This window comes from Bos mutus, chromosome 6, assembly GCF_027580195.1.
Source record: "Bos mutus isolate GX-2022 chromosome 6, NWIPB_WYAK_1.1, whole genome shotgun sequence".
Taxonomy (NCBI): Eukaryota; Metazoa; Chordata; class Mammalia; order Artiodactyla; family Bovidae; genus Bos; species Bos mutus.
This window is the reverse complement of record NC_091622.1, coordinates 115,014,688-115,038,359: the sequence shown is the minus strand read 5'-3', so window position 1 is coordinate 115,038,359 and position 23,672 is coordinate 115,014,688. Positions and strand designations below refer to the sequence as shown.

The 23,672-nt window shown below is 57.0% G+C and overlaps 1 protein-coding gene across 1 annotated transcript in view; it reads left to right on the top strand.

Moving 5' to 3' along the window:
• Positions 1 to 23,672, top strand: part of RGS12 (regulator of G protein signaling 12) — a 119,770-nt gene that overhangs the window by 17,914 nt on the left and 78,184 nt on the right. The window contains 2 exon segments of the mRNA XM_070372783.1: positions 6,402 to 6,552; positions 6,555 to 8,344. Of these exon segments, the coding sequence (XP_070228884.1) occupies positions 6,492 to 6,552; positions 6,555 to 8,344 (1,851 nt within the window). The 5' untranslated portion in view covers positions 6,402 to 6,491.

Here is a 23,672-nt window from a genome sequence, read left to right as displayed (position 1 = left end):
GGAAAGGCTACCCACTCCAGTGTTCTGGCCTGGAGAATTCCACGGACAGTCCGTGGGGTCACAAAGCGTCAGACACGACTGAGCCACTTTCCACTTCATATACCCAGGAGTGGGACTGTCCTCCACGGTGACCACACCAATTTACATTGTGACCAACAGGGTATGAGGGTTCCCTTTTCTCCACATCTTCGCCAACATTTGGTATTCATGTTCTTTTTTTATGATAGCCGTCTGACGGGTGTGAGGTGGTATCTCATTGTGGTTTTGATTTGCATTCCCGAGGGACTAGCAGCGTTGAGCATCTTTTCATGTGCCTGTTGGCCATCTGCACTTCTTCTTTGGAAAAATGTCTATTCAGGTCTTCCACCCACTTTTTTAATCAGATATTTTGTTGATGTTAAGTTGTAGTAGCTGTTTGTGTATTTTGGATATTAAGCCGTTACTGGTCGTATCGTTTCAAATGTTTTCTCCCATTCAGTAGGTTATCTTTTCATTTTGTCCATAGTTTCCTTTGCTGTGCAAAAGCTTCTAAATTTAATTAGGCTCCATTTGTTTATTTTTGCTTTTATTTCCTTTGCTAAGGAAATGAATTAAAAATATTGCTGTGATTTATGTCAAAGAGTGTTCTGCCTGTGTTTTCATGTGGGAGTGTTATGGTTTCTGGCCTTACATTTAGGGTTTTGATGCTTTTTGAGTTTATTTTTGTATGTGGTGTTAGAGAACGTTCTAATTTCATCCACTGAAGCTCTCCAGTTATCTCAGCCCTGCTGAAGGGATTCTTTTCTCCACTGTGTATTCTTTCCTCCTTTGCTGTGGATTAATTGGCCATAAGCGTGTGTGGCTGTTTCTGGGCTCACTGTTCTGCTCCGTTGATCTGTGTGTGTGTCAGCTTTTGTGCCAGGACCATGCTGTTTTGACTCCTGTAGCTTTGTAGCATAGTCTGCAGTCAGGGAGTGTGATTCCTCCAGCTCTGTTCTTCTTTCTCAAGATTGTTTTGGGTATTAAGGGTCTTGTGTGTTTCAATAGAAAATTTAAACTTGTTTTATTTCTGTGAAAAATGCCTTTGGCATTTTAGTAGGGATCGCATCGAAACGGCAGATTGCTTTGTGTGGCGTGGAGGTTTTCACAGTGTCCGTCCCCCAGTCTGTGAACGTGGTGTGTTTTCCGTCCGTCTGTGTCGTCTACCTCTTCTTTCAGTGGCGTCTGTAGCTTTCTGAGTGCAGGTCTTTCACGTCCTCGGGTAGGTTTGTTCACGACTATTTATTCCTTCTGATGTGATGGGAAATGTGATTGTTTCCTTAGTTTGTCTTTCCGATGGTTCGTTGTTAGTGAATAGAAATGCGGTAGGTTTCTGTCTATTGATCTTGTATCCTGCAGCTTTATCAGACTCACTGATGGGCTCTAGTGGTTTTCTGGTGGTGTCTTCAGAATTTCCTCAGTATAGTACTGTATCATCTGCAGAGTTTTACTCTTCCTTTCCAGTTTGGATTCCTTTTATTTCTTTTTCTTCTCTGATTGCTGTGGCTAGGACTTCCAAGACTGTGTTGAATAAAAGTGGTGAGAGTGGGCATCCTTGTCTTGCTCCTGGTCTTAGAGGGAATGCTTTCAGCTTTTCACCACTGAGTACCATCTTAGCTGTGAGTTTGTCATATGTGACCTTTATTATGTTGAGGTAGGTTCTCTCTATGTGTACTTCCTGGAGAGTTTTTTTTTTTAATCATAAATGGATGTTGAATTTTGTCAGAAGCTTTTTCTGTATCTACTGAGATGATCATATTATTTTTATTCTTCAATTTGTTAATGTGGTCTATCACAATGATTTGCAGATACTGAAAAATCCTTGCATCCCTGGGATAAATCCCACCCGATCATGGTGTACTTTTAATATGTTGTGGATTCAGTTTGCTAATATTTTGTTGAGGATTTTTGCATCTGTATTCATCAGTGATATTGGCTTTTAATTTTTTATTCTTGTGATATATTTGGTTTTGGTATCAGGGTGGTACTGGTTCATAGAATGCATTCAGAAGTGTTCCTTCCTCTGCAGTTGAAAATGCATCTGTGTGAATCTCCACGTGTCCTGATCGGGGTCTCAGGAGTCTTTCTGGGAGCCCCCACTTGTGTTGGCCACCCCCCTTCCCCCCTGCTATGTGACTGAGCGAGTGGCGGGCCAGTCACGGAGAGGGGGTGGATTTGGGGAAGGGGGTTTGTTTTGACTGTTGAGTTTGTGGTGCCCTTGAGCTTGCCCAAGAGTTGCAGGTGGAGATCAGAAGGTGGGAGACCCTCTCTGGGGTGGGCGTGATTGCCGGGGGCAGGGAGAGAAGCCACGTGGAGGAGCCTGGGGGGACGCGCACGTGCGGAATCTGCTGAGTCTGCTGAGCAGCTGGGGGAGAGGACCCGGTGCGCCTGCTGGTCCAGGCCGTGTGGTCCTCGGTGGCTGGTGTGAGCGGTGTTCAGAGGCACCAAGGGCTGGGCCCCCAGTACGGATGAGCCCTTAAGAAGCTGCCTGGGGGAGCGGCAGCGTGGCTCTGGGGAAGGAGGCATTTACTCCTTCCGTGTTTAGAGAGGTTTGGGTATTTTCAGACCCCGGCAGGTGGTGTCCGTCCCCCTTACCCCGAGGTGGTGGGGACGGTGTCGAGGGTCCAGGGGAGATGCTGGCCTGAAGGAGAGGGGAGGGTGCGCACTCCTGGGGGAGGGCTGGTCGGGGTGGGGTGGGGTGGGGTGGTGGGGGCGGGGTGGGCTGGTGGGGTTTGTCTTCTCTGTAAAGTAAGAGATAGGCCACAGGGAGGGGAGAGCCGGGCCCCCGGGTGGGTTTGGGTGGTCGTGAATGGCTGGGGGAGACTGTCAGGGTTGACGGGGGTGCTGAGGGCCCTGGGGCTGTGAGTGTGACTTCGGAGAGGGGCGGAGAGCGTGGTGGACTGGAGTGGGCGCAGCAGGTGGGGCAGCGGGAGCAGCTGTGGGTAGGAGAGGCGGGGTGGCTGCGGGGGCCTGCAGTGGGGTCTCTGGGGTGCAGGATCAGCGTGAGGCCAGGGAGTAGCGTGTGGACATGTGTGACCTTGAGTGGGGCTGCTGGCGAGAGCAGAGGCACGGAGAAGGCCCAGGGTGGGGCATCAGGGGGACGAAGGTGCCGGGGACAAGGGACAGGGCCTGGGTGGCTGGGTGGGCGTAGGGGCAGGGTCGTGTTCGGGTGACACGTGGCTGAGAGCTCGGGAAATGGGGTTGGCGCCTAGGAGAGCGTTCAGCAGGTGGTCAGGCCACGGGGTTACCCACACGGGGGCTTTGCATTCAGAGAGGAAGCGGGTCCTCAGGGAGAGGGGACAGGGATGGGGAGCCGGCAGCAGTGATCTGCAGGGAGCACAGTGGTGGGGGGGTGCCTCCCGGGTCGCCTGGGAGCTGCCGGCGGGGCTGCGGACACCCTCAGAAGCTGCTGCTATGGGGGCCTCTGGTTCCTCGACCCCTGCCCAGGGCTCTTCGCAGGAAGGGACCTTCCCTCCTAACAGTCCTATGTCTGGCCCCGTCCAGCACGTGGCAGGCTGCTGGTGACACCGATGAACAGGTGACGGGCCTTACTGACGCCGGCAGGCGTGGAAAGGGGCCCTTTCAGGGTGAAAGCTGGGCAAGGGCGCTGCTGGGTGGTGGCCTCGATGAGCGCAGCCGCCTGTGTTCTTCCAGGGCCCTGGGTGGTTCGGGCCCTGTGGCTGGGGGAGGCAGATGCGCTGGAGTGGCCGTGGAGCAGGGCTGGAATGGACTGGGGGATGAGGTGGCTGGGGCACAGGGCGGTCAGCGTGCATCTGGTATGTTTCCGGGGCTGTGTGTGTGTGTCCCCGAGGGGTGTCTGGGGAAGGCGGTGCCTGGTGGGTTTTGGTGTCAGCAGCCAGGGTGGTGGCTGGAGGCCCCTGCTGGGAAAGGGTGGCGCTGGGGGTGGGTTTGAAGTACAGGGGTCTGCTGGTGGTCTCCTCCCAGTACCGCTCTGCTTCCTCTCGGAAGCCCTTTGTGTGGGGAGCGGGGAAGCCCAGAGCAGCAGGTTCAAGCCCACCTCTGACGCTGAGTAGTTCTGCAGCTGAAGACAAGTTACTTCTTTGTGCCTCTGTTTCCTCATCTGCAAAATGGGAATAACAGTCACACCTGCATCACAGTGACATCTTACACACATGCCTGCCCAACTATGAAGCTCCCAGACAGCCCTGCCAGGAGCCCAGAATCAGCGTCTCTGGGGAAGCCTGCGTGGAGGAGGGGCTGCTCCCTCCTGGAGGCCCCCGGGGGCCCACCCCCCACCTTCCAGGCCAAGCGCTCTGCTCTCTGCTGCCCTCATCAAGGCCTCTCTCTGACTCCCACCTCCTGTTTCCCTCTGACGATGACCCTGTGGTCATGTCCTCCCTGACCCTGTGAATCCAGGGGGACCTCCCTCCCAGGACCCTTCCCCTCATCACATCTGCAGGGTCCCCTTGGCCTCGTGAGGTGACAGGCTCCAGGAGTCTGGACGTGGGTGGCTCTGGGGCGTGTTTCAGCCCACACCCCTTTAGGAGATCCGGTGGGAAGAGTGGAGGACAGTGCATGGCAGACTGATAAACACACCTTCAGTGATGGGCATTAATTCCAGTCATATTTGAATGGTTAATTTGGCATCACTCAGATATTAAATAATGTGGTGATTTAGGGCTTCCCTCATAGCTCAGTTGGTAAAAAATCCGCCTGCAATGCAGGTGACCCTGCTTTGATCCCTGGGTCGGGAAGCTCCACTGGAGAAGGGATAGGCTATTCACTTCAGTACTCTTGGGCTTCCCTTGTGGCTCAGCTGGTAAAGAATCCACCTGCAATGTGAGAGACCTGGGTTCGATCCCTGGGTTGGGAAGATCCCCCGGAGAAGGCAAAGGCTACCCGCTCCAGTATTCTGGCCTGGAGAATTCCATGGACTCTATAGTCCATGGGATCACAGAGTTGGACACGATTGAGCGACTTTCACTTCCACTTTAGAAATAAATTATTCTTTGTTCATCATAAAATAATTAAACATACATCCTGCAGACCATTGTTCTGTCATGCCTGAGGCTGCCCTTGTAGTCCTATGATAACATGCTCTCCCTTTTGTCCAGCTCTTGCACTTTTTTGGTGGGGAGCATCAGTTACTTTGTGTTAGGCTTCTGTTACTGGAAACTGTTTCCCAAGACCTGAGAATTTCTTCTGACAATGTTAAAACAATTGTTTAAAAAACATACACTCTTTAAAAAAACATGTTCTATTATATCTTGGATCTTCACAGTATAATTTACTCAGCGTGTTGCTTTTGGAAGTGAGCTTTAAAGGGTTTTGTGAGGAGAGGGGTCCTCCCAGCGGTCCTGACTGCCGTCCTCCGAGAGGCCCACGTGTGGGGCTGGCATCCAGGAGCTGGGGTGTCGGGAGGGCCCCCAGCACCCCCACGGATGGGGGCTCCCTGTGCCTCCATGCTCTGTCTGTGCTTACACCCTCCACCCTGGGGCTGGATTGAGTGTCTGCCCAGCAGAGGGGCCCGCAGGGCCGGCCCCCCAGTAAGAACCCTGGCTCTGAGTCTGTGACAAGCTTCCCTGGGCACACGTGTCTCTGGGGGTCCGTGTGTGTCCTCGGGACGGGGTTCTGGAAGCTGGGGCCCGTCTCCCCTGGACCCCACCCCCTCCCCCACTGGACCTTCTCCCATTGTTGGTTCTGCTTTGCAGCTTCTCGCTGTGATGGATTGGAGCCAAGAGGACCAATGTGCCCAGTCCTGCGCGTCCTCCTGCTGGAACCCGGGGTGGCCAACCCGGGTTTGTTCCTGGTGACAACCAGTCCTTTTCACTGTGCAGTCATCCCTGTGGGACAATTAAGTACAGATTCCCATGCTCTCCTTGCTTGTCTCGTCTGTTCCGCGGGGTGGCCTCCATCCTGCAGGACTTGTTTCAGGCTGGTGTGTTCTCTCCACACCACGCCTTGTTCAAAATCAGTTAGTGGAGAGAGGGTGGCGGATGTGAGAGAGAACCAGCAGACGGCCCTTCCTGGGGGCGGACTTGGTGTGGACAGCAGTGGTGATCGAAGCCAGGCTGGACTAGGGGTGGCCACTCCCCCTGGGGCTCTGCACTGCCCCCAGGGCGGGGTGGGGGCCCACTGGGGCCCTGGGGGTCCCAGGATGGGCCTCTCTGCGTCCAGACCCGAGGGGGCAGCTTCTGCTGGAGTCCTGTGTTCCTCACACTGTGAGTGGGGTGGGCCGAGGTGGGGGTCGGAAGGACAGAAGGCCTGCCCCTCAAGGGGGCCCCTTGGGCTACACAGCGACCGTGCCCCTCCTGCGCATTGACCCCGCGGTGGCTGCGCTGGGAGCTGTGCGTTCGAGTTTAAGCAAGCACACCGTACAGGGTACGATCTTCAACAACCAGCTCTCTCTTCTTCCTCCGCAGGGCACCCCTCCTAGGAGACCGGGCTGGCTGCTGGCAGCCTCGCGCCATGGGCCGGCCGGTGGGGTGAGCGATGCACCGGGCGCGGCGAACATGTTCCGAGCGGGGGACCCGGCGCCCCCGCGCCTGCGCAGCGTGGAGGTGGCCCGGGGCCGGGCGGCTACGGCTTCACGCTCTCGGGCCAGGCGCCCTGCGTGCTCAGCTGCGTCCTCAGGGGCAGCCCCGCTGACCTCGTGGGCCTCCGCGCCGGCGACCAGATCCTGGCCGTCAACGAGATCAACGTGAAGAAAGCGTCCCATGAAGACGTGGTGAAGTTAATCGGGAAGTGCTCTGGGGTCCTGCACATGGTGATCGCGGAGGGCGGCGGCCACCTGGAGTCCTGCTCCAGTGACGAGGAGTTCGGCCTTTACGAAGGAAAAGGCTGGCTGAAGCCCAAGCTCGACTCTAAGGCTTTAGGAATAAACAGGGCAGAGAGAGTCGTTGAGGAAATGCAGTCAGGAGGGATTTTCAACATGATCTTTGAAAACCCTGGCCTTCGAGCCAGCAGTTCAGAGCCCCTGAAGCTGAAGCAGAGGTCGCTTTCAGAGTCGGCCGCTGGCCGGTGTGACCTTACACATGAGAGTGCAAGTCACCCGCACCCCAGCCTGCCTTCTAAGGAGGAGACGCCCAAAGCGGGGAACCACGGTTCTGCTTTCGGCGCGGGGCTGGAGGCTCCTGAGGACTTTGGGCTGGATGCAAGTATTCTCAACGTGGCCATGGTTGTGGGCTACCTGGGCTCCATCGAGCTGCCGTCTGCCGGCTGCAGCCTGGAGTCGGACAGCGTGCAGGCCATCCGGGGCTGCCTGCGGCGCCTGCGGGCCGAGCAGAAGATCCACTCGCTGGTGACCATGAAGGTCATGCACGACTGCGTGCAGCTGTGCACGGACAAGGCCGCCGTGTTGGCCCGCTACCCGGCCGAGAGGCTGGCCTTCAGCGCCGTGTGCCCAGACGACAGGAGGTTTTTCGGGCTGGTGACCATGCAGGCGGGCGACGACGGGAGCCTGGCGCAGGAGGAGGACGGCACCCTGCGCACGTCCTGCCACGTGTTCATGGTGGACCCCGACCTGTTCAGCCACAAGATCCACCAGGGCATCGCCCGGCGTTTCGGGTTTGAGTGCACGGCTGACCCCGACACCAACGGCTGCCTGGAGTTCCCCGCGTCCTCGCTGCCCGTGCTGCAGTTCATCTCCGTGCTCTACCGGGACATGGGCGAGCTGATCGAGGGTGTGCGGGCCCGGGCCTTCGCTGACGGGGACGCCGATGCCCACCAGAACACCAGCACCAGCAGCAACAGCGACAGCGGCATCGGGAACTTCAGCCCCGAGGACAGGAGCAGCCGCGTGCTCGTGGTGGATCTGGGCGCCGCCTCCAGCAGGCACGGCCCCGGCGGCGGCGCCTGGGAGGGCACGGGTGGGAGGGGCCCCCAGCCCTGGACTGCCCCCTGGAATGGGGCCTTCTGTCTCGACCCTGAGGGGGCCCCGTTTGAGGCTGCCCCACAGGCTGACAGGTGCCGGGACCTCGGTAAGCACCTGGGGCCCGCTCCGCACGCGGAGGGCCCCCCCGGCCCCCTGAGGTGTCCGGTCCCGCCCTCCCGGAGGGGCGCTGTGGGCCCCGGCGGCAGCTCCAGCCAGCGGTGGCTCCCAGTGCACGTGCTGCGGCAGTGGCAGTGTGGGCACGTCAGCGACCAGGAGTCTTACACTGACTCCACGGATGGCTGGTCCAGCGTCAACTGTGGGACGCTGCCCCCGCCCATGAGCAAGATTCCCGCTGACCGCTACCGCGTGGAGGGCAGCCCAGCCCAGCCCCCGCCCAGCACCCAGCGCAGGGACTGGGCCAGGAAGGCCCTTGGCGTGCAGAACATCTTCGGCCCCCATCGAAGTGTTAGGAAGACCAAGGAAGACAAGAAGGTGAGCCTGGAGGCAGGGTCGGGGAGGCGAGCGTGGTTCCTGACTCGGTCAGTTACTGATGGACGCCGGCACTTGCGTGGCCCGCTTCCTCCCACCCGGCCCGGGTGCCTCTGGAGGCCTCATGGCACCTCCCTTGGGTTCACTGGGGCTCTGGGTGGGGCCCAGGCGGGCGTCAGGTGGGACAGGCGGCAGTGGAGGGGCAGTGAGCTCCCGGTCAGGGTGAGGCCCTCCTCCCCGCTTCCCATCCTTTCCTACTGCGGTGGGTGCCATGGGGGCAGGTTCTGGACGCTCAGCCTGCTCCCTTCAGGACAGGGAGCTTCCCCACAGCGTTTCCTCCACGCAGGAGGTGCTGCTACGAGAAGCAGCAGCTGAAGCCGCCGCAGACAGCTCGGGGAGGCTTGGACTGTGCGCGTGATCCCTTCAGTTCAGTTCCGTTCAGTTGCTCAGTCCTGCCCGACTCTTTGCAACCCCATGGACTGTAGCCCGCCATGCTCCTCTGTCCATGAGATTTCTTAGGCAAGGATACTGGAGTGGGCTACTGTTTCCTCCTCCAGGGGTCTTCCCAACCCAGGGATCGAACCTGCCAAAGTTGGCAGGAGGGTTCTGTACCATCTGAGCCAGACCGGGCCCAGCAGGTGCTGGCAGGAGGGCGGGACGCGGGGCCCCGGTGCTGGCGGGAGGGCGGGACGCGGGGCCCGCAGGTGCTGGAGGGAGGGCGAGACGTGGGGTGCGGCCGGAACAAGGGGGCTGGCTCGCCGCTCAGCTGGTTTGAGAGGAACTCTTCTCAGAGGACCTTTGTGGTTTGAAGTGCCTCTTCTGCGTTTGTTCACACCTTTGTTCCCAGAAGCTGAAAATCCCGGGAAGGTGCTGGTGGGTCAGGTGGGGTCAGAGTAGAGGAGGGGGTCAAGACCTGACCCCTTCCCAGGTCTGACATGAAACACTTGAAAGAAAGCTTCCAGACAGAGGGTTTGGAAGTCCCTCAGGGTTTTCCCTCCCTTGACGCCCGGGTGGCCCTGTGCTGTGTCTGAGTGCAGACCCGTGCCTTTATAAACACGGCTGTGATCACAGGGCCTGAGCACATCGCCACAGTGGCCGGGCTCGGGGGTTCTGCCCTCGAGGGCCCCTCCCCCAGCTCCAGGGTCTGAGCTGCCTGGCTGGGGCCGCCTTCCCACCCACTCCCGCTGGGCCACCTGCGGCATGGACGGGTGGACGGCAGCTTTCGCCTGGGCGTCCCCGTTGGGTCGGGGAGGGGCTGGGGAGGAGAGGCCCCGGAAAGTGGCCGAAGCGTTACCTGAAGTATGGGCATTGGCCCTCTCTCTGAGTGCGTCCCCCACGAGGGGTTCCTCTCCACTGCCGCTGTGCCGGGGAGCCGTCACACTGACAGGAGCGTAGGGTGGACGGCAGTTGCCTCACGTCTGTCTGCTTGGTGGGAAGTGCCCGTCGGCCCCGTCCAGCTCCACGCGGTCTCAGCTCCTCGGGGGCAGAGGTCTGACCTCAGGGACCCTGAGACGGTGGTGCTGTGCTCGTCCAGGCAGGTGACTGGTCCTGCAGGGGCTAAGGACTTGTCTGAGGCCAGCCGTCAGGATGAAGCAGGTTCATGATTCAAACCTTGGGCTTCTTTCTATTTTTCAAAAGACTGTCTTTTGGAGCCGTTTTAGGTTTATAATGAAACGGAGGGGAAGGCACGGCGTTTCCTCTGTCCTCAAAGGTGCACAGCCTCCCCGCCGTCCTGTTCCCCACCAGGGGGACCTGGTCACCATCAGCAGACCTGGACCCCACAGTTTCTCCTAGGGTCACTCTGTGGTGTGTGTTCTGTGGGCTTGCACAAGTGTATGAGGACGTGTCTTCACCACTGTGGGTCATGCAGAGTGGTTTCCACTGCCTTGAATCCCCTCCGTGCTCTGCCTGCCCCTCCCTCCCTCTGTCAGCTCCGGCCATTACTCAGGCTTTCTGCGGTCTGCACTGTCCCGCTCTTGGAGAATGCCAGCTTAGCACCGGCACGTAGCTTTTTCAGAGTGGCTTCTCTCACTCGGTGACGTGCCTTTAAGCAGAAGCCTTGTCTTTCTGGCATGCCAGCTCATTTTCCTGTGGCACCAACAATATTCCATTGTCTGGAGGCATCACAGTTTGTTTATCTGTTCCCCTCCTGAAGGACACTGTGGTTGCTTCCAGGTTCTGGCAGCTCTGAATAAAGCTGATCTAGACACCTGTGTGCAGGTTTCTGTGTGGGTGTAAGTTTTTGACTCCTGTGGGTCAGCTCCAAGGGAGTGAGGTTGCTGAATTGCAGGCTCAGGGTGTGTTCTGCTTTGTAAGAAAGTATCTTCCAAAGTGGCTGCACCATTTTGCATTTCTGCCAGCAAGGAAGAAGGTTTCTGTCGCTTCAGTTCTGGCCCTGATTGCGTGTCGGAGTTGAGCGTTTTTGCCCTTCTGACACTTGTGCAGTGGTGTCTCGTTGTTCTAACTTGCATCTCCCTGATGACATGTGATGTTGAATGTCTTTTCCTGTACTTACTTGCCATCTGGGTATCTTTGGTGAGGTGTCTGTTAAGATCTTTGGCGCATTTTTTATCAGATTGTTTGGCCACACTGCACGGCACATCTCTCTCGACCAGGGATCAGACCCAGGCCCTCTGCACAGGAAGCGTGGAGTCTAAACCGCTGGGCTGCCAGGGGAGCCCTGAGTCTTGGATTGTTTGTTTTCTTACCGTTGAGTTTTAAGGGCTGTTTGTTTGTTTTGGATAATGGTCCTTCATTATATGTGTCTTTTGCAAATATTTATTCCCATTCTCTGAGTTGTCTTCATTCTCTTGATACCCTGTTTCACAGAGTAAAAGTTCTTTATTTTGATGAAGTCCAGCAGCTTGTCAATTCTTTCTTTGACGGATCGTGTCTTTGGTGCTGTGCCAGACACATCACTGAACCCACGGTCATCTAGGTTTTCTCCTGTGCTATCTTCTAGGGGTTTTGGGGTTGTTTGTTTTACACCGACGTCTGTGATCCACTTGGAGTTAGTTTTCTGAGGGTGTGAGGTCTGTGTCTAGATTCAGTTTTTGGCTGTGGACGCCTTGTTGCAGCATCCTTTGTAGAAAAGACTCTCGTTGTTCTCTTGTGTTATCTTGGACCCTTTGTCAGGGACAGTGGTCTGCACTTAGGAGGGTCTTGGACTTCTTTTTAATGTTCTTTCACCTTGAACAAAAATGTAGTGAAAAGGAAGGTGTTGGCTATTGCTGCTTACACTGTAACAAAAGAACAAAGCCCTTGGCGTGGAAGGGATGTCTCCAGAGCTGGGGAGTGGCGACGAAGCGCTCACTATTTGCAGTCTGCTTTATCTCCTTATTTGACCTGAATGGGGATGCTGTGAGCTCATCATCCTACTGATAAGGAGAGTAGGGTCTATGTACATCCAGTGACTTACCAATAGTCAGGTGGCATTCATCTTGCGATGTGACGGACACACAATTTATCTAAGTAGTAATAAATTGTAGTTAGTAGTACAGTAATAAATACGTAGTAATAGATTGTACGTTACTGCAGCTCCAGTCTCTGGAAGTGTGTCCATTGCTCTTTGCTAAGTGGGTTCTCCTCATTTTAGCACAGCCTAACCCCACAGCCCCGGCTGGAGTGGCAAAAGCTTCCAGGGTCCTAAGCTGGGGCTCCTGGTGTCCCTCCTGGCCTGGCCTGAGCTGGCGTGAGGCTTGTCTGCATCAGCAGAGGACAGGCCAGGAAGGGATGGAGGCCGGAAGTGCCAGAAATGCCAAGAGGAAGAGGCGTTAGGCGTGGGAGGGGAGATGCCAGATAGGGCGGCAGGCCGGGTGGGTGGTGTCCGGAATTGCTGTCAGCTCGTCTCCACGGAGACTGTGGCTTCAGTGCCTTACTCTGTGCAGAATCAGGCTGCATCTTCAGGGTCCGGCCAGGAGACAGAAAACACGCCTGCGATTTGAACAGAGAGAAGTTCTCAGGAAGAACCAGACGAGAGTTGGCTCACCGCCAGGGGAGCGCGAATGGAACCCTGCGGAGGAAGCAGCGGAGGGGGCAAGGGCAGAGACTCAGAGCCCAGGGGGCGGGCCTGTGGGGCGGCGGGCTGGGGGGCGGCACTGGCTGCTGGGGAGCAGGCTGCCCTGGGCAATGGCCCTGGGAGAATGTGGCCACGTTGGCACCGCGGGAACCAGCACGGCCCTGCAGGCAGAGTGCTGTCCACACGACCCAGCTCCAGCGTCCGATGCGGGCGAAGAAGGTGCTGAGTGCTCAGTGCTGAGAGGGAGAGCCCAGGACGCCGGCCCCGCCCCGCCTCTGTGCCCGCTGCTGCCCTCCCCCCAACTCCGTCCCCACACAGAGTCCTTGTGTTTGCTGATGTTCGTGAAGTGGCTTTTCCGAGCAAATTTGGTCCAGGGCCTTCTTCGTTGTATGTGTCCTTGAGGCCTCGGCGTGTTTCACGTAGATGTGAGCAGCTGACCGCGCAGAGGTTCTCCCGCGTGCCTGGAGCTGGTCAGTCTCGGTCTTCACAAAGGGGCCTGGTGTGCGTGGAGCCTCCGTCACTCAGCCGGGCACCTGTCACCTGCCTGGGCCTTCGCTCCTGACAGGCGGGCTCTGCTCTACTAGCACAGCCCTGGGAGGGCACAGCTCTCCAGGGCCCCGAGGAGCTCTGCATGCCCCAGAGGACTTCTCACCAGCTTCTTTTCAGCCATCTCTGCCGATTGTGCCCCTGAACGGGTAGCCTGTGACCAGTGAGGGCAAGCAGGCCTGACCCCAGGCTAGGAGGGGCCCCCGAGGGGTGCGCGCTCTGGCTCTCTCTCCCCTCCACCCTTGGGTGCTCATGATTGCCTCCATGTCATGCTCAACAGCTCTTTGTGTTAAATGTTCCCATTGGAACTCCTGGCACACAGCCTTTCTATTCTGTCTGCAGGAAGGAAGCCAGCTGTTAGCAGGACTCTTCTCACCGCCTTTGGTCAGCAGTCGGTCCCCAAGTCCTGTCACCTCTGAGTCCAGATGGTCCTCTCTTCATTATGCTGCTTTACCTGGGCTTTGTTGCCGTCTCCTCGTCCTGTGTGCGCTGGCTCAGTCCAGATCTCAGCTTTCTGGGACCCTTTCTGCTGTGAAGCCTGCAGGGAAAGCGTTTTCTGACTCTTGCCCGTGCAGGCGGACACCTCTCAGGCGTCCTGAGGCCAGTGTCTGAGGTCAGCTGCCCCAGAGAGGCTCGGGTAATGCAGGAGGGGAGGCTTTCAAGGGTGAGTCATTTCCAAACTGGCAGCAGTGGTCGTCACCAAAATACGATTGAATAAAACGTGCTTGTTGACAATGGAGTGAAGACTGATGTATTTTCACACGGTAGGCTACATGCGCTCATTTACAAGTGATGGATCTCAGTCTGTTACACAGGACTTCACGTGGCGTGGCCTGAACTGTGGGGCTGTGCTCTCCGCTGGTCGGCCTGGGTGGGCTGCCCAGGGCCGGCGTGGAGGCTCCCCCTTCATTAGGAGCCGTGTTCCCAGTTGTGTTGTTTCCATGGTCTCACGTGTGCCTGTGCTTGAACTTGAGGTTGAAGACAGCTGCTCCGCAGGGGTGAGACAGCGGCTGTCCACATTCCAGCCTGCAGGAGGACGGAGTAGGGGGCGGGAGGGGTCTGCAGGAGTGGGGGGGGGGTCTGCGGGTGGGGGTGCGGGAGGGGGTCTGCGGGAGGGGGTCTGCGGGAGTGGGGGGCGGGAGGGGAGGTCTGTGGGAGTAGGGGGTGGGAGGGGGTCTGCGGGAGTGGGGCGGGAGGGGGTCTGCGGGAGTGGGGCGGGGGTCTGCGGGAGTGGGGCGGGGTCTGCAGGAGTAGGGGGCGGGGTCTGTAGGAGTGGGGAGCAGGAGGGGAGGTCTGTGGGAGTGGGGGGGCAGGGGTCTGCGGGAGTGGGGGGGGGGGTCTGCAGGGGTGGGGCGGGGCGGTCTGCAGGAGTGGGGTGGGGGATGCAGGAGTGGGGCGGGGGTCTGTGGGAGTGGGGCGGGGGTCTGCGGGAGTGGGGGGTGTGAGGGGGTCTGCGGGAGTTGGGGGCAGGGGGTCTGCAGGGGTGGGGCGGGGCGGTCTGCAGGAGTGGGGGTGAGGGGGATGCAGGAGTGGGGCGGGGGTCTGTGGGAGTGGGGCGGGGTCTGCGGGAGTGGGGCGGGAGGGGGGGTCTGTGGGAGTGGGGGGGGGGGTCTGCGGGAGTTGGGGCGGGGCGGTCTGCAGGAGTTGGGGGTGGGGGGATGCAGGAGTGGGGGGGGGGGTCTGCGGGAGTGGGGGGCGGGGGGATGCAGGAGTGGGGGGCGGGAGGGGGGTCTGCAGGAGTGGGGCGGGGTCTGCAGGAGTGGGGGGTGGGGGCGGTCTGCAGGGGTGGGGGGCGGGGGGGATGCAGGGGTGGGGGGCGGGGTCTGCAGGAGTGGGGGCGGGGGGGGGTGGAGGCCAGGCAGAAGCTGCGGGGACCCTCTTGGTGCCCCTCATGGGCCCGGCCTCGTCACGTGGCTGCCCCTGCTGCAGGGGAGGCGGGTGTGCAGCCAGGTGGGAGGTGGGTGGGCGGAGCGCCACCGTGGGGACAGCCCGCACGGTGCAGGGAGCGGGAAAGCCGGGCACGTGCATGTTTAACATGGTCCCGCTTTTGTGTAAAGCATTTCAATACCCCCCAAGTAAACGTATGCATTTCAAAGCACACACATATTTATGTGTAAAACATAGAAGAAATGGAAGGGAGACACTTAGTCCTGGTCACCCAGGGCGGCAGGGGAAAACTGGTAGGGTCCCGGACGCTGGAATTTTATTTTTTTGTTGTTTCGATTTTGTATTGTGGGAATTTGAACATGTTTTACTTAACTAAAAAGAACACATTTGAAGAAAAAACTTAAAATTATTTTAGTAATTCTTTATTTATTAAGAGCAGAGTGAGGATTGGTGCTGGAAGCAGTATCAGTACTTCTGTGGCTTTGCTAAGGACAGGCTCATGCGTCCTCCCGTGAGGACAGTATGGGATTCAACAGACTGACCTCTCTTCTAGTACAATGAGAGGAAGTTTTAAAATAGACTGTAAAAAAAACAAAGTCTAGAGAATACTGAAAAGGCTGGGCGAGGCCCCCGAGATTTAACTGCCTCTAAAAAGAGCGGCTTTGATCTCCCCTCCTTGTAAACAGTGCCCTTGCTCAGCGTCGCCTGGCTCTCTAAGAGTCAGTGGTCGAACGATGGGGAGAGTCAGCTGGTCTGGGAGATAACAGGGCCCGCCCCGCCCTGCCCCGCCCGCCGGCCGGTGGAGGTACCCTGCTCCGGGAAGGACGCGGGGACGCAGGGACAGGACGTGGGGATGCGGGCACTCAGGGACGGGACGCAGGGACTCCGGGACGGGATGTGGGGATGGCATGCCGCGGGGACAGGACGCGGGGACATGGTGGAGGGGGATGGGACGTCGGGCCCCTCGGCTTTCTGCGCTCGCTCATCCCGCACGAGGCGGTCCTTCCGACCTCATGCACCCCGTGCTCCCCACTCCGGCGGGGAGAAGTGCTCGGCCCCTCCTGGACCCGGCGGGGCAGGGCTTCCAGAGGAGTTGGACGCAGTGTGGAGCACAGAGACGGGAGGACACCCAGGTGGAGCAGACAGGCAGCAAGGGAGCCCTCACATAGCAGGGCCGCCGCCTCCTGTTCTTCGGCTTTAGACAGTTGCCAGGAAAAGGGAGGGTGTTCCCAGCTAAGTGGCCACCACGATCCTGCCAGAATCAGAAGGGTTTGAAGTGCTTGAATCCCGTATTGATTAGTTTTGCTGTTTCTTAAGCTTTAAAAAGCCTCTTGATGAAAGAGGAGAGTGGAAAAGTTGGCTTAAAACTCAACATTCAGAAAACGAAGATCATGGCATCTGGTCCCATCACTTCATGGGAAATAGATGGGGAAACAGTGGAAACGGTAGCAGACTGTATTTTTCTGGGCTCCAAAATCACTGCAGATGGTGATTACAGCCATGAAATGAAAAGATGCTTACTCCTTGGAAGGAAAGTTATGACCAACCTAGACAGCATATTAAAAAGCAGAGATATTACTTTGCCAACAAAGGTCCGTCTAGTCAAGGCTATGGTTTTTCCAGTGGTCATGTATGGATGTGAGAGTTGGACTGTGAAGAAAGCTGAGCGCCGAAGAATTGATGCTTTTGAACTGTGGTGTTGGAGAAGACTCTTGAGAGTCCCTTGGACTGCAAAGAGATCCAACCAGTCCATTCTGAAGGAGGCCAGTCCTGGGTATTCACTGGAAGGGCCGATGCTAAAGCTGAAACTCCAATACTTTGGCCACCTCATGGGAAGAGTTGACTCATTGGAAAAGACTCTGATGCTGGGAGGGATTGGGGGCAGGAGGAGAAGGGGACAACAGAGGATGAGATGGCTGGATGGCATCACCGACTCGATGCACACGAGTTTGAGTGAACTCCGGGAGTTGGTGATGGACAGGGAGGCCTGGCGTGCTGCGATTCATGGGGTCGTGAAGAGTTGGACACGACTGAGCGACTGAACTGAACTGAAGCTTTAAGTGGCTTTATAACACAGTGTCTGTAACTTGTTCTCTAATACTGCTATCACTTCAGAGAGTTAGCCTTATTATCTTCACCTGCAGTTCATCATGTTAGCTATAAAATTACCCATTGTGTGAGTATTCCACTACCACGCGTGCACACACACACACACACACTCACACACACACACACACACACACACACACACACACTCACCCACACACACACCACACACACACACACAGTCACCCACACACACAGTCACCCACACACACACACTCACACACACACACACACACACACACACACACACTCACACACTCACTCACATACACACACACACACACACACACACACACACACACCACACCCACACACACACACACACACACACACACACACACACACACACACACTCACACACACACTCACACACACACACACACACACACACACACTCTCTCTCTCACACACACACACTCACACACACACACTCACACTCACACACACACACACCCACACACAGCCATTAACAGAATGACAGACGATGCTTTGGTGAACATTCTTGCACACCAGGTGTGCATATGAAGGCAATTCTCAGGGTCTGTCCAGAGAATGGAAGGCTGCTTTGTGGCTTTGCAGTAGGGCCGAGTGGGAAGCTTTTGGTCTCTGTGTTCCTTCGTGTCGACAGTAGACGGGTCTCTGGGGCCGGCGCAGATGGAATCACTGATGGACAGTCCTGCCAGTGTTGTGTCCCGGTGCCCAGTCCTTGCCCTGGAGCGGTGAGAACCGTATCCGGTGTCACCCTGCACGCCCCCAGTCGGGTCCAGGAGCTCAGCAAGGCCTCAGCACACAGAAGCGTGCTGTTTTCCCAACAGCCCTGCGCCTGCTCCTCTCAGAGCTCAGACTGCCCCGCACGCTTGCCACACTTGCCTTTGTGAGGCTCCTCCACGTTCTGTCAACCTGTTCGGGTACAGTGGCATCTCGCTGTGGTTTCACTTTGTGTTCCCTTGATCACAAAGATGATTTCCTCTTTTTCGAGGGGCCTGCTGAAAACTTGGCCCATGTTGCTGTTGGGCTGTCTTCTCTGATTGGTAGGAGTTACAGATTCTGGTTGTTACCCTCTGCCAATTACGTACAGTCCCTGAGTGCTCTCCCAGTGTTCCACATGCCGTGTCACCAACAGAAGTTCCTGACTTTGATGTTCTCCAGCTTCTCAGCCTTTCTCTTGCACTTTTGATTTAACACGTTGACTACTATCCTGAGCTCTGAAAGATTTTCTCCTTTTTTCCCCTAACATTTTATGGAGGGGTGACAAGTTAATTCTTCCCTCTGTGTGGACAGCTGGCTGGAGCACTGAATCCACGCTGTCAGGGGCCCACCCGTGCCCTGTGCCGTGGGCCACGTGTCCACATACGTGTGGGCCTCGGTTCTCTGACCTCCACTGTCAGTACCTCAACCACACTTTACTTTCAGAGCTGTAGCTTTGTATCTAATGTGCCTTATCTGATCTTGGTGTTGCTTGAGCCTTACTCTTCTATATAGATTTCATAATCTGCTAATAAATCCTCCAAAAAAAATTGCTATTGATTGTTTTATTGGGACAGCATATCCAGGATGAAATATCCTGTATCCTGTCCTATCCATGAAAGTGGTATCTCTCGTCATTTAGATTTTCTTTATTTTCTTTCAGTAAAGTCTTGCACTTACCTTCATAAACATTGTTGACTATATTTATTGTTAGATTATTTGACCAGACTTATTTCTAGATACCTTGTATGCTGTGCTACTGTTATTAATGGCACATACGGAGAAGTCGCGCCTGTCGTCGTGTGATATTTAAAAGTGCAGCGCATTTGCTGCTTTCTGCGTGCAGCTGCCTTGCCAGGGTTACTTCTGTTCCTGCTTGCGAGTACTTGTCATCATGAATGGGTGTTGAATTTTAGTCTTTCTTTTTTGGTTCTTTTGCACTCATTGAGACAGTCAAATGGGCTTCCTCATTTAAAATGCTGACGTGGTATATTATAGCGATAGAGTTTAAATACTGAGCGCAGCGTGCGTTCCTGAGATAAGCCTCGCTTGGGCTTGTCTTTATCACCGCGGGCTCTGGCTGCTGGTGCTCCTGTAGGATTCCGCGTCTGCGCTTTAGAGTGAGACCGTCTTGTAGTTTTTCCTCCTCTCGTTGTTTAGTTTTGGTGTCAAGTTTATTCTAACCTCACAAAGTCATAAAACCAATGGTGGCATTTTTCCCCCTTTCTTTTTTCCCGCCCCCCCTTTCTTTTTGGCATATTGAATCTTTTATTTAAAAACCTCTGTTAGAGGTGAAACTGTTCTGTCTGTTATGCATAGCTACACAAGCCTTCTCTGAGTCAGCATTTTCTGCCTTTAATAAACTTTTCCATTTTTCATGTTTTAGGGTTGTTACTGTGAGTGGCAGGTGGTTGGATGTTTGCCCCAATGCAGTTTGATGTTCCGAGACTCAGGAGTAAGATTGGAATAAATGAGATCGCTGCCGTGTGTGGTCTTGGCTCCGTGGCGTTGCCCTGTGCTGTCTGAGTCTTTTTCCTCAGCTTCCCCTTCCGCCTGGTCTCTGTCTCTCCTCGGCTTCCCCTTCCGCCTGGTCTCTGTCTCTCCTCGGCTTCCCCTTCCGCCTGGTCTCTGTCTCTCCTCAGCTTCCCCTTCCGCCTGGTCTCTGTCTCTCCTCGGCTTCCCCTTCCCGCCTGGTCTCTGCCTTTCCTCGGCTTCCCCTTCCGCCTGGTCTCTGTTTTGTTTCCAGGCTGTTGTTGGCTTCCTTGCTTTCTTCATCGCCTCCTTTATCAGCTGGAAGTTCTGCCCACGCTGTGTTTCTGTCTTTTGAACAAGTGTCTCTTGTCACTCTTGATGACTGCCTGTCTCTTAGACATTATTGAATAAACAAAGCATATTCCTTAATTTTCTGTCTTGATTTGACTGTCGTTTTGTATACATTCTAGCTATTGCTTCTTGACCCACAAGCAGGTTTCTCAGGAGACAGGTGAGAGGGTCAGGTATTCCCATCTCTAAGAATTTTCTACAGGTAGACCCTGGTGCTGGGAAAGGTTGAAGGCGAAAGGAGAGGCGGTGGCAGGAGAATGAGATGGAGAGGTTAGATGGCATCACCAACTCAATGGACATGAGTTTGAGCAAAGTCCTTGAGAGAGTGTAGGACAGGGGAGCCTGGTGTGTTGCAGTCCACGGGGTCGCAAAGAGTTGGACACGACTGAGCGACTGAACAACAAGAAACACACTTGCTCTTTTCTTTCTTGAGCAGGAGACCCAGTCTCGGCTTCTTTCTTGAGAAGGTGATTTGCAGTGAAGAGGGGCCCTTCCTCAGCTCTCACGCCACCCGAGTCACCTCTGCGTGCTTGTCCAGGGCCATGTTGCAAGTGGAATTCTTTTGGTTCTAAAGTTGATTGGATATTGGGCTTAGACTTCTTATGACGGCCGAATTTGTAGGAGCCCCATTCAGCTCTCGTCCCTCAGCCCCGGGGCCGCCTCCTGTGCCGGGCTCGGGGACGGGGTCTGCCCCCTCCCCCCGGGTCAGCTGGCTCGCTGCCGGCTCTGGCTGCAGCGGCTGGGGGCCTGCAGTGCTCCCCCGCTGCCCGTGTCCAGCGTGCGGTTCCTCGCCTCCCCGGGCCTCTCTGCCTGACATCAGCCGTCGCCCGTGGCCCCTGAGGGCCTGAGTCTGAGGCCAGGGTCCTGCCGCACCCACCCCATGTCTGCCCGCAGGCTCAGACAGCTCCTCTTCCTGTGCTGACCCGGCCTCCTGGCACCGTGCATCCCTTTTGCCCGCTCGGTTCTCTGCTGCCTGGCTGGCGGTTTTTTACAGGGATGCTCTGTGAGGCAGTCAGGGTGGCTTTGCTTTCTGACTGGACACTGCCTGATTCAGCAAGAGAGGTACGTCAGCTGGAAATCTCGCTCCTCGGGGTCTCCTGGGGAACCTTCAGCGGACCTGGCCTCTGCTGGAAGCTAGACGGCCCCGTGCGCTGGGGTTTGTTCCCCAAGTGCTCCCAGAGCGTCCACCGCGTGCCCGGCGCTGTTGAGCAGGGACCTGGCCCTACCCCCCCGGGGCTGCTGGCCTTGTGTCTCCACCCTTCAGTTGGGCGTTCCTGGCTCTGACCATCAAGACGAGAGGTGGGTTTGGCCCCCGCGGTCCCGAGCGGGCCCTTCTCTGCCTGTGGTTTCTCATCTGCAGCCCGAGGAGGCCGGATGAGCCAGCTCACTGCGTGGGCTACGGGAGGCCCCTCCGCGGGTGGCGGGTGGGCGGCGGCCAGGTTCTGCCTTCACCCCACCGGCTGGCTCCCTCTTCTGGGCCCCATCTAGGGGGATCGTGCTGAGGTCGCCAAACCTCAGCTGAGGCCGGGGTGGCCCTCGGCCTGTTGCAGGAAGGAGGACCCTTTCCAGGGCCTGAAACTGGGCTCTGTCTAACAATCGGAAATGAATTGTTGGAAGAGACACATCTGCTGACAAAGCAAGAGACTTTATTGGGAAAGGGCGCCCGGGTGGAGAGCAGGAGGGGAAGGGAGCCCAGGAGGACCGCTCTGCCGCACGGCTCGCAGCCTCGGGTTTATGGTGATGGGATTAGTTTCCGGGCGGTCTTTGGCCAGTGATTCTAAATCAGCCTCCCCTGGTGGCGCACGCATCACTCAGCCAAGATGGACGCTAGCAAGAGGGGTTCTGGGAAGTGGACGGACGCGCCGTGTCTTCTGTAGGCCTTTCCCGAGCTCTTCTTATTGGTGGTGGCTTATCAGTTCCGTACTCCTTGCCAGGAGGTCCTGTCATAAAACAACTCGTGCGAATGGTTACCGTGGGGCCTGGCCAGGGTGGGCGGTTCCAGTCAGTGTGCCTCCCCCAACAGCGTGTCTGCAGGTGTTCCCAAAGGGAGCACGGAGAGCAGAGGCCCTGCAGCCCCCGCTGGGGAGGTGGGCCTGCTGGGGGCCTGTGGTTCCAGGACCGCCTCCCCCAGGGGGGCTTGCTTATGGAAAACAAGGCTGAAGGAAGTTCTTGAAAGGGTGTGCCATACTGGGGGGGTGGTGCCCGGGGGTGGGGGGCGGCATGGGTCTGCAAAGGGGTCGCTGGATTCCAATACATCTCACACACAGACTCAGCTCGGGGCATATTTTTTGAAAATATTAGACAAATATTGCTCAAGAGTATGTCAGTAACTTGCTGGCAAGGCCCAGCAGTGAGGTGGAGTGCTGCTGGGGGTGGGAGAGGAAGGTGGCAGGGGAGGGGACACCTTTGGGACAAAGAGAAGAGCCCGTGAGAGCCCGTTAGTGTCACAGAGCCCCGCTGGGCCAGCCCGGGTGCCTGTGCCCTGGAGCAGAAGCGCAGTTGGGAGCACAGGCTCACCCCTGGTTGGTGGGTGGCGGAGGGTCTTGGAGACCAGGCCCCCGAGCACACTTGGGCCTCCGGGAGGCAGCGTGGTGGGTCCCAGGCCCGTCTGGGGACAAGGAGGTCTTCTGGGCAACTTGGCTCCTTAGAGGCCGAGCCCCGCCCCGCGCAGCCTCACTTCTTCACGGCTCCGCGGCTGCTCTTTTTCAGGGTGACAGTCCCGGACCCTTGGGGGTCTGGCTCTGGCTCGGCACCCTCACGGCCCGCTTCCCTGTCCCCCGCTGCCCTGAGGCCCATGCCCAGGAGTTCCGTGGGCATCGCATTGCCCAGGGACCTTGGCGGGCAGGCTGGCAGCACAGTCCCGCCTGGGGTGGAGGCGCAGAGATGAGGATGCGCTTGCGGGGATGTGTCCGCGCCCGGGCTCTTGCTGGAACACGGGGGCTGAGGAGTGTGTGGTGACGCATTACTGCGCCAGGGACCCCTTTGCTGCTGGTGACGATGAGTCCGAGGAGTCCCAGTCGTCTCTGCGTCCCCTCTCCCTGAGTCAGCTCCGTCCTCTCTCTGCCTCTGTCTCCCTCCCTCCTCTCCCGTTTGTTCCGGATTTCCTCTCGCTTCAGCTCACACTCTCCGCTCCGGTCGCTTTTCTGAACCTTCACTACACAGTGTCTGCAGCACGGCCTTGCTTGGACCTCTGTCCCCGGCGGAGGTGTGTTCAGCAGGGCACGGGTGCGTCTGCAAGGCTGACGATGCAGAAACTCAGCGCAGAGGCTTCAAGGAAGTGCTGTGTGTTTTGTCTTTGCTCAGGATGCCTGGGGTCCCTCCGCAGGTGCGGAGCGGAGAACCCGAGGTCTTGACGTGTTTAGAAACTTGCAGCTCCTTCTGTGCCTGAAGCTGGTCACTTAGGGTTTCACGTGCCCAGGAAATCGGAGATTTTCAGCTGTGACGCTTTTTATTTTTAAAATGTGACGGCTTATTTGCTGAACCACATTTGGGGAGACGTCTGGCATAACGGCAGTGAATTAATTCTGGTCATTTCCCAGAGAAAGGATGAGATGTGTTAATGGTTGGTTGTTTCATCCACGGGGCTGGTTTGGTCTTCAGACACCAGCTGAACGTCCCGAGACTCTTTAATTCCCTAAAACGCTTATAAAATTATGTGAAAGCACAAACTTTCCGAAAACCAGCCTATGTTACTAACGACTCCTCTGCCCACTCGAGCTTCCCTGACACGCGCTTGTGTTGTTCCCTTGCCCGTGGGCGTGGGGTTGAGGCTGGGGTCGCCTCTGGACGCCGTAGCTGGAGGTGGCCCAGTGAGCACTCGGGCCCTGTGTGACCCTTTCCCACTTTGTGCTTTCGGCTGTGGGGACCACGCACCGTGAGATTGACCTGGAGGCCTCCCCTCCTCTAGTCTCTCCAGGCGGCGCCCCGGTCGGGCAGAACGAGCGTCTTCTCCCAAGCAGGTAACGGGTCTTTGTCTTTGTTCCA